This window comes from Xiphophorus couchianus, chromosome 9, assembly GCF_001444195.1.
Source record: "Xiphophorus couchianus chromosome 9, X_couchianus-1.0, whole genome shotgun sequence".
NCBI lineage: Eukaryota > Metazoa > Chordata > Actinopteri > Cyprinodontiformes > Poeciliidae > Xiphophorus > Xiphophorus couchianus.
This window is the reverse complement of record NC_040236.1, coordinates 13201695-13212461: the sequence shown is the minus strand read 5'-3', so window position 1 is coordinate 13212461 and position 10767 is coordinate 13201695. Positions and strand designations below refer to the sequence as shown.

The 10767-nt window shown below is 37.7% G+C and overlaps 1 protein-coding gene across 4 annotated transcripts; it reads left to right on the top strand.

The window, feature by feature from the left end:
- Positions 1-2888: 2888 nt before the first annotated feature.
- cdkn2c (cyclin-dependent kinase inhibitor 2C (p18, inhibits CDK4)) lies at positions 2889-10704 on the top strand. Of its 4 annotated transcripts, XM_028028952.1 has the most exons (5): positions 5499-5682; positions 5953-6028; positions 6888-7014; positions 8527-8895; positions 10575-10704. In XM_028028952.1, exons 3-4 carry the CDS (start codon positions 6889-6891, stop codon positions 8887-8889), a joined length of 489 nt encoding a protein of 162 aa, XP_027884753.1. In that variant the 5' UTR covers positions 5499-5682; positions 5953-6028; position 6888; the 3' UTR covers positions 8890-8895; positions 10575-10704. The 4 variants fall into 4 exon arrangements, with proteins under 4 accessions (XP_027884754.1, XP_027884755.1, XP_027884753.1 ...); XM_028028953.1 differs by lacking the exons at positions 5499-5682; positions 10575-10704 and adding an exon at positions 2889-3100 and having other exon boundaries at positions 8527-9381; XM_028028954.1 differs by lacking the exons at positions 5499-5682; positions 10575-10704 and adding an exon at positions 4782-5492 and having other exon boundaries at positions 8527-9381.
- Positions 10705-10767: the final 63 nt, after the last annotated feature.

Genomic DNA, 10767 nt, shown 5'->3' with positions numbered 1-10767 from the left:
GCTGTGTTAGGTGATGTGTGTACCTCTTCTTGATTTGGTTATACATTAAACACGGTCTCCTTTACTATTGTTATATACATATATATATATATAAATAATGCGGGGTTTTGTGTGTTTTCTTAAGTCTTTTATTACTGCAAACACTGCAGCTCGTCTTGTTCACACAGTTTGGCCTGTCTGAAACGCAGATTAAAACACCCAGACACTTTTAAGATGAAATCATATAGCAGATTTGTTGGGTGTGAATTTTGGTGCTGTGGTATTTGAGTGGGGAGAAAATCTGTTTTATTTTTTTTGTTTGTTTTTTTACAATGGTGATCATTGAACATTGGTGTTGTAGCCGACAGTAGCTCTTTGTTCAGGGTAGCTCATGTCTTCTTATCGTTTGGGCGTGACTGGTGCAGAGAAACGGGATTGTCAAGGTCAGGTCTAAACTTGATGCTTGTGATTTTAAATGTACCCAGACTCAGCGTTGCCCTCCCACAAAGTCAGCTGATTGTTGTTTTTACCCTAAAGTGGCCAACTCTCTATTATTAGATTTGATACAGTAGGGGCTTCCGCACTTACCATGTCTGTGCTTTCTGTCACTTTTTTCAGTTGTTAGAACTGTTTAATGTTAGCACGTCGTAACCTGCTTTTCCGAGCCGCCTTTAAACGCAACATACACCTGTGCAGCAGCGATGGAGACCTGCTGCTGTGCAGAGCTACTCAGGTGTGTTAGAATCATGGCAGCAAAACAACAAAACGCAAAGAACTTTGCACATTCCCGCCCACACACACACCAACCGACTGAGTTGAGTAAAGTTGTTGTATGCAGGTAATGTTTGCTAAATGATGACGAGGTAATACCAATACAGCACCTTAAGCCTGTAGGCTACTGATGTTGTTTATGTTCAAAAGTGGGTAGTACTTGTTACATTCATCTGAGTACCTTTTTTGGAAAAAAGGTACTTATATTAGTAGTTTTACTGCACTGTACCTTTTTCTTTTACTTGAGTAACATTATTCTTGCTACGTAGATTAATTTTTGCTCTCCCAAAAATAAGCCGATGTCCCCCCCTGTTAAACTCGTCTGGACACGGGGCTGCCCAGACTTATAAACTGCTGAATCGAGCACTGTAAAGGAGGTTCATGGTAGCTACCATATATGTCACAAACGCGGATTTAAAAAAAAAAAAGTGTAAACCTTAATTTGAAAAATAAATAATTCTATGCTACAACAAATGGCCGTCACAAATGCCAATACATGTAAATGTTTAAGCTGCTATTTCTGTGGAAACGAGAGTGTTGTGTAGTGCATGCCACAGTGTTGTTCAATTTGAAAGTACAGCTTTTAGTCATACCGAGCCCTCGTACCGCCTTCCTGGTGTAAATGTCCTGGTGCCTTTACCTTCGCTCCATTGATCAACCTAGTTGCCTACTGGTTTTTGCCAGCATCAATGTGTCTGGCAATCCGTCTTGAACTAATTTATTTTGGGAAGTGTAAGATCATTTTTGACCTACTATGACATGTACTTTGTGTTTAATGATACTTGTGGCTCTGATCCTTGTAGGGGTCAGATGACAGAAAAATCAGAAATTATTATTAAAACTTGAGGTGGAATATTTCTTTATCGCTGGTCGCCAAAGTACGAAACTCGCTGTGAGGGCCTGAACTGGCCTGTAAGAAGCGTCCAGTGGTCAATTTTGTCCGCCGACTCTTAAAGTGACCAACATTGCAAAGGTTAGAAACGGTGGAGAGTCGCAGTGACCTGCACCCCTTGATTATTGCGCTGCATTCTGGCTCCAAAGAAATTTAATAAATTTAATGAACTGGACATTTACTAAAGCGAGCGGTACGTTTTCTTTTATTTTCTTTAATTTATTAAATCAGGTAAAAACCCCATTGACATCCAGATCTCATTTGTAAGAGGGACCAGGGCAGAAATCTGCGATTTATTTGTTGCATTACCTTTATGTACATATAAACAATGTACGCACCAAACTTGTACACGCATGCAAAGGGTTTTTTTCCTTAATGGAAGTTTGGTAGAGAATATAATTATCTTAATTCTGGAAGATAAGATTATGTATTTTTTAGGCTGTGATTATCAACACAGCTACATAAGTGGCCGCCATTTACTGGTGAGATATTTTTAATCTATAAAGCGTCATGTGCAGATTGTGACCAGCTAACAGATTCATATAAAGTCTAAATCGAAATGCATAACGTGATTCGATATTAAATGTTGCGCTAAAACATATTTATATATTAAACTTTTAAAAAGTTTGAGGTCAACCGCTCTGCAGGAGCGGCTTCCCGTCTGATAATGTAAAAACATTTTTACAAATTAATCTCCGTAGTGCTGGTCTGTTAAAAGCAAACAGTGCACGACGTCGCAATGCAGGGAATAAAGATAATAAACCGTTAAGTCAGATCTAGATCTAAATGTCATTCCCATTAACTTGTTCTATTTTCCCCAGGGATCAATAAGCAACAAAAAAGCAAAACATTCTTCTTTGTTCATGATATGAATGACGTATGTTTCCCATGTATTTCTTACTGCATTACAGTATAGTTTCTAAACGTTTGTTTTATAATCTAATTCAGTTTTTATTCTCTTTCCCTCTATTACAGACTTAAGAAAAGGTCAGTGAAGATCAGGACGTGGAGTTTGTTGTCAGAAACATTCTGACATTTACACATGGATTAAAATATATAACTGTAAATGTGTGTTTTACAAATTAAAGCAAGAGGTTCATTTTTTTACATCTTTGAAAGTTTAAAACAAATCCTGCTGTGGATTTGTAGACTCATGACTATAATGAGTCTGCACATTATAGTCATAATGACTATAATGACTATATATAGTCATCATGTCACTCATTATGACATTATAGCCATAATAAGCTCTATCTTCTCGGACAACCTCTGAACGTTTTCATTTGCTCTGGGACCAGTAAGGCGAAGCAGAAGACTGGAAGTGAACCAGTGAAACCTCATTCCCCACTCAAGACCGTGTGACAAATATTCTGTTGTCTCCACAGATTGAAACTTTCACTATGCGTCTGTTGCTATTGCAACAATGCCGTAAACAAATGAGAAAAGAATCATCATCAGGTACGATTGTCACTTGATGGGTCCAAATATCACTGACAATATTTCATGTTTTCCATTAATAAAATACATAGTGCAACATATTCCGTTAGGGAAAAATTAGGTTCACTGACAATTGCCTTGTAGCTTTTAGCATAGAGAAACTTTACTTCTTGTGAATTCAACAGGAAAGATGAATTGTGAAAGTGACTTCCTCTGCTGAGATTATAAAAAATGTCAGAGCTGTGTGTGCGTACGTGTGGGTATTTCACCAAAGTTTTGCAGTCGAGCTGACCCTTATCTTTAGCTTTAACAGAAACACATGCAGGTGATTACAACATTCCTGTTTGCTAATATTTGATCTTGTGTTGCTTGTTGGAACAGCATCTCTTTGTTGGTCTTTTTTTAAATATAGCTTACAAATAATCACTATGCAGTCTAGATTTAGATTAAGTTACTTCCCAGATTAGTTTGTTGAAGGATGCATCTCTAAATATAAAGCTCTTGGTAAAGGCGAGGTAAGGAACCCTCTAAGACACTAATATGCAGACTGATGTCAGTGTACACGATCATTTGCCACTGAAAATAAGGATTTTTAGAGTTTATTAAATGTATACATCTCACCCTTTACATAAAGAAGATCATTATGTCCATCAGAAGTCCACTTCATTTTAACCTGTTAAATGTCAACAGCAACAAAACAAGCTTGAATCTAAATGAGACAAACTGAATTTTTAGTTTTTGATTTCGAAACTAAAAATTGGAAGTAATGAGTGACTGCTTCCTTATTTACTCTCCCCAAAGGAAATATGTATAACAGACTCATTATTTTCAGTTCAGTTGCATTTTGCTATGAGTTTCTTGCCTAATTAGTCAGTTACCACATTATGAAAGCTTTCCAAGTAAACTACTTCATCTTCATTCCCAAGGTCTTATTAAGCCACCCTTGCAGATTCATTTGTTGGTAACAGAGCGTTTTCCAGTTATCTTCTCCTCACACTTACTGGAGGACAATATTTTGAGTAGCAAACAAAGGGGATCTATGAATAACAAAGTGGATGCAGGCTTACATATCGGAAATAATTTCATTGGTATAGTCTGCTCACACACACACACACACACACACACAAGAAAATGGTTAGAGTCATAATTCCCCATTCATGCAGAAGTCACCCATTCATGTAGCTAGTGGTTATTTTAAAGTAAAATTTTACAGCTGCGTTATAAAAAGAGAGAAGTGCCCATTTGTGTGTGCAGACTATTTTTTTTGCAACCATTTCAGGAACTGGCTGTAGCTTGACCTTCATTGATAAAGTCCCAAAATGACTTAAATTAACTTTTTTTCACAATTAATGAAATGAATTTTAAAAAATGAAAGAAAGTCTGTCGATTTTAATTATGTTTTAAGCAGCCTATTCGGAGCCCCGAAGAGCTGAATTGAAAATGGCACAATTAAAAAAAAAAAAAGTTTGCCCTAAAATAATGCTACTTTTATATCACACTTTGTTAAAAAATATATATATATAAAGACAAACGGCAGGAAATAACAAAACCCTGGATTGTTGGGGGCTTTTTCCATTTGAAAAAGGATGAATGTGGAGAAGAGGGCTGCTTGCTGCAGAAAGTCATTTTGTGGAAAGAGAGAACAGTAAGAAAGAGTGTGTGTGTGTGTGTGTGTGTGTGTGTGTGTGTGTGTGTGTGTGTGTGGGTGGAGGGGCGAGGATGCTCTTTACTGTTTAGGGCTATTTTTGCTTTTACTGTCGTTATTACTTCTCTGCAGCACATTTGCGAATTATTAAACGTGCTTTATAATTAAGTAAACTTGAACGTGAACATTAAAAATACATTAAAATCCTTGCTTTAGGTGCGGAGTGTTAGGCGGGCAGAGCCCATTTTGTCAGCATATTCGGTAAAGTTTGAATTTGAAATGTGTTCCGGATTTTATTCTCCCATCAAGTTCGTGACCCGCCACGTTTATAGAGGAGATAATAAAAAAAATGTGGCTGCTACGTTGGTTCGCTCCTTCACAGTTCGCCGGCGGTTGAACTGGTTAGAGGTTACGAGGAAGCGGGGGCGGCATCGCTTTCCTGTAACGTAGCGCTTGTTGAAGGGATGAGGACAAAGAGGAAAGAGAGACACCACGATATGTTAAGAGTTTTGAGCAAAAATAACTTCTAAAATCTGAGAGGTCCTTGACAGCTATTATAGCATATTATACATATACACTGACTTTATTCAGAATCCTAGTTAAGAGCATATTTGATCGTATACTGCTGATGGCACTGCTGTGTTTGGCTAATGTCAGTCACATGATTGAAGCGCATCAATCATGCACTTCAATCATGTGGTCCAGTTTGAGCTTGGGCGCAGACCACACCCACCCGGAGCAACAGTCGCTCCTCTGTGTGACAAAATGGTGCGAGTCCGCTTCTTCTTCTTCTCCTTTTTGTCTTGTAGCTGGGCTTCACCCAATCAGGCCAACTTCATAGTTTTTAAAACAAAGCGCCTGAACGTCAAACTTGTCTTTGAAGTCAAAACAAAAAGGAGCACTTTTTTTTTTCTCTTCCTCACTTTGAGCCTAAAATTCACCGTTTTTGTATCACAGGGTATTTCTATTTCTACCATTCATATTGCAATTTCTCGTTCGGGTTGTGGTTTTCCGCGCTGTAATCTCTGGAAACGAGGTGTTTCTCTATGATTCAGCGATATTTGAGTCCAACCTGGACTGCTGGTCGTACCTGGTGATGCCCGGTCATAAATTTATTTTTGCAACGTCAGCCGTTTGTTAATGACAGTATGGTGCAGGATTGTTTGGTCAAGTCTTTGATTTTAATTCAGTTTATGTTTTTTTTCCCCCCCCATGTTTGACTGACTAGCTTGCTTACATGTCAGAAGTTTCTAAAGTTTCTGAATAAGAGGAAGACATGTGCTGCGATTCAAACCTCATTTCAGGTAAGTTCCACACTTTTTTCGTTGTGTTTGTAGTTTTGTTTCTTTTAAAATCCATTTTCTATTTTAATTTTTTTTTTTTTTTTACAAAAGAAAGAGCATATTTATTGTTGTGTGGTAAACTCGTATCCAACAGGTGTTTTCTCCAAAGATAAATGAGCAACGCCTTCAAAATTTTAACATGAATTTATAGTTAAGCAAAACATAGGCTAAAGAAAAAAATATATATATATTTAAAGCATTCATCTTAGGCATATTTGAGAGATTTTAGCATTTGAGAAAAACACAAATAAAGCACTGTCTGTCTGCACATGTATCCAGGAAGAGCCCATCAACTTTTGGCAGACATTTTAAGACCACATGAATGTGGTAGAAACAAATTAATATTATACATACATACATACATACATATAGAGTCCATGGAAGAAAAAAAATACACTTAGTAGGTTGTGGCTTATTTTTTTTTTACATGTATAGATTGCTGAGTGGTGCACTACCAAACATTGTGTTGCCTTCTGCTTTTTATTTTCATGTTAAAAATATTATATTTATGTTCTAAAACACTATAAGTTTCTAGGTATACTGTGAGATTAAGTAAAATGTTAATTACACCAATTCATAGTTTGCAATTGTATGACTTGTGATGAAGAATGGATGTAGCTTTGGATGCATGAAATTATATTTAAAAATAATAATAATAATAACAAACCCCTAAAATTGTTTCAACCTCTTTTTTACACAAAAAAATATGCCATTTTGAGGTAATCAGAGCAGCAGAAAGAGAAGGGAGAGAGGAAGACAGGAGGAGTGGCCTCAGGTTGATAGGACCACTAAGACAGACATTTTTTCTTTGTTCTATCAGGATGGCGTGCCGATCAGACCTGCTCTGCAATGCCTCAGCGTGTGGGAAGCTGGAAGAGGTGTTGGATTTATTGAAAGCTGGAGCTGATGTTAATGGACTGAATGAGTTTAGGAGGACTCCTCTGCAGGTTTGGCCAATAGTTCACTTTCTCCTATTTAGTAAAAACTGGCAGCATTAAATCAACACGGTGCTGAGTATTTAAATTTGTGTAAATGTAACTTTTTCAGAGTTATTTTGACAAGAGAGGGTAGTTTTAACACTTGAAAGAGTTAAAGCTACTCAATCACTTGTTGAAACTAACCATACCATTTCTAAAGGCTCCATAGACACAGCACAGTGTTGATTTTAACTCTGTCATTTCCTGCCTTTTCTCTCTCTATGTTCAAAAGTAAGCTAAGTTTTTTTTTAAACTGTGTGCTGGAGTTATATTTATTCGATATTATTATTATATTTGTTATATATTACAAATGAAAAATGTCTAACCTAAAGTAATTAGCAGTTTTTTTCCCCCCAGACTTGTGAACTCAGTCATAACAAAGAGAGAGAGAATGATTTTATTATTTATTACTATTTGTTTTATAAAAAAATATGTCAGCACTAAAACATTTTTTGAGATGAATGTTTTAGTGCTGACTGAAACAGCACAGAGAAAGTAGGAAGTTGTTTCTCAGTGGAAAAATACAGGCCTCCTGTTAGAGGTGAAGTCTTACCATGCTCCAGATTAAATGGGAGGGAACATTTGCACTGCCATTAATAACGTATGTTTAAATCTTTATTTTTTTCATGTTCAACAAGTAAACGTTAAACTATCTGCACAAACACACACACACTATATTTCTTTCAATCTTTACAGGGACTTTACAATGACTTCCATTCATTTTTCATTTAGGGGTGGAAATTAAAAATGTTCCCCACCAGCTTCTGTGGCTGGTAGAGCATGGTAAAACTTCACCTCTGACAGGAGGCCTGTGTTTTTCCACTTGATTAGCCACAGTGGCTGAGGCAATGTGGAGAGAAAGGCATCCCCAGTCATTCCCCATTTCCCAGGGGAATGTGGAATGAATGAATGAATTAATGAATTAATGAATGAGAGAATGGGGATATTTCACAATATCAAATAAACTAAGGAAGCACAATAACTATAGGGCACTATGTAGCCAAAGAAAATAACTGGCATATTCAAAAAACTTTAACAACATAAAACATACTGTCACAACCTCACAGGTCTGGACATATACAAAAGAAGGGACAACTTAAAGATATGGAGTCTGTATCCTCTCTGTAGAATCCGCATTCAATACTGGCATGCAAATGTTGCAGGAAAAAGTTTACATTAGAAATTCAAATTAAACTATAAAAAACCTCAGTTCTCAGTGTTTATTTCATTTTCATTGACGTGCCTCCCACTTTTTTCGTCTCAGTTTATTTAAAGGGCAAACGTAAAAGCCGTAGGTTACTCAACTCATGAGCAAATGACTCGCATATTTATGCCATATGTGTCCACGAGTTCTGAGTTGAGTCAAAACTAAATCTAGATTTAGTTCAAAATTTAAATAAACTTACAAAGTTGTTTGACAAAATAGTTGTGAAACATCCCACCAGTTCACTCGTCTGTCTTTTATTTTCCTCATGTTTCCAGGTGGCGATGCTCGGAAACACCGAGCTCGTCCGGGCTCTACTCGCGGCGGGAGCTGATCCCAACGCGCGAGACCACATCCTAAACCTCACCGTGACTCACGACGCCGCACGCGAAGGTTTTGCGGAGACCGTGCGTGAGCTGGTAAATCACGGAGCGGATGTGAATCTCGCGGACGCAATCGGCAACCTGCCGCTGCATCTGGCCGCAAGGGAGGGGCACCTGGAGGTGGTGAGGGTTCTCCTGGACCTCACCGAGGACCCCCGGAGGACCAATCAGCAGGGACACACCGCGCTGTGGCTGGCACGAGACTTCAATCGCGCAGAGACGGCTGATTTCATTGAGCAATATCTGGACCCTGAGTGACGTGAGGGAAGGTCTTATTGCTAATTTGTGTTTATTATAATGGGCCCTCAGAGGAAGAGCAGCTCTTGTAGAGGTATAACAGTCTAATTGTCATAAGGCAAATGAAAATGTTATTTTATCAGAGTCAGAGTCACCTTTGGTGACCAGACTCTGCTCATTAGAGGTGAATAAGTCTTCAGTGTCACACCATATTCCTGCGTTAATGTTTAATAAAAGGGCTTTTGCGACGACTTGTCCCAACAAGACGTCACTTCCTTACGCAGGTGAAGATTCCAGCCGAGGCGCGGCATTGTTTTTGGTTGTTCAAATAAAAGTTTGTTTGTAGCTACTGTTGGGTCTACAGCACCCTTCTTCTTTGTGCCGAAGTGCTTTGTAAATATCATGTGACATCAAATACTGATTGTAAAAACAAGAAATAAACTTAAACTGACACGCATGTGTCATTTTTGTGCTCAGTTTTCTCAAATATAGTCTATTGTAAAAAAAAAAAAAGGGCCTACAGTTAATTGACGTTTCAATCACTTTATTTTCTGAATTTTAAAAACGACAATTAAAAAGTGACACATGTTGCAATAAGTAGTTGTCTTCTTCGAGTCTGCGCCGCAAACAAAGAAGACAAAAGCAATTTTCTGAAGCCGATTAAGTCTGACCAGGTAGCGCTGTTCATATTTTTGTAAAGATGTGTAAAATGCCTTAAAATATATTCTTTTTTTTTTTTTTTTTTTTTTGCAGGAGCATAATCTCACTCTGAAAATTGTGCAAAACATCAAATACATTTATTTAGTTGTGTAGAAACAATTAACTAATTATTGGCACCCCTGCTCTTATTACATTGTACAACCACTTTTCAATTCAATTCAGTTAAAAAAAAAATTCTTAATTTATCCGAAATGGAAATTAAAATAACTAAATACACCATCTTTTGGGGGCCTTTGGAAGAACAAAATAGCCACTGCATCGCAGATTCTCCACCATACATGCAGATCACAACTATTTCTAGTTGCGTTAAGTCTATTTGTATTGTTTGAATTATGATGGCTTTTGCGGCCTCCTATTCTCTCCACCAGTCATTTAATAGCCACACTATTGAATGAACTTTCTGAAAACGGGGCATGTCCCACTGCAGAACTGGATCCACTATATTGTAATGCGAGGAAAAGTAAAAGACTTTGCAAGCAATTCGACCTGGAATGGTTAGTAAAACTTGTAGGCCTCGGTTTCATTTCGAGTAAAACTTCGGCTGCATTCACTTAACATTTGTTTACTTCAGGTAAAGGAGAAACAACTATGAAATAAATGCAAATTAGAGAGCTAATTCTAGTAATAAGCGCGTTTCGGGGTATTACTATATTCTGACGTGCGGAGACCCTTTATTCTGCGGCGGTAGCAGAAATTTCTCATCTGAAAAAAAGGAAAAGAGGGGGAGGAGTTCAGCCATATATGGACTTCTATGATGGCAGTTATTTTTGACGTGGACTCACACGTTCAGGGTTTTAATTGGCTGGAGAGTGTTTACAGGATGACCTATCAGTGGTCTGTTCTGCGTCTGAGACGGCATTTAAAGCAGTCTTACAAGCAAATACGTTTTCTGTTAAGCATATTTAATGACTGCTTGTAACTGTAGTAATTTGAAGTTTGCAAACTGAGACATCTAAAATAAATCCCTGTCTCTTTCTCTCTTACAGACTTGAAATGTGAAGACCAGGACCTGGCTCTTGCAACCAAACAAAATTATTTCAGAGCATCTGTCTTCATTACATGAACAAGTTTTATTTGGTCTAACTGTTAGACCAAATAAAATTTGCCATGTTCTCATTTTCCCCTCTGTTCTGTGCTTACCTTTATGTCAGGGGTCTCAAACTCCAGGCCTCGAGGGCA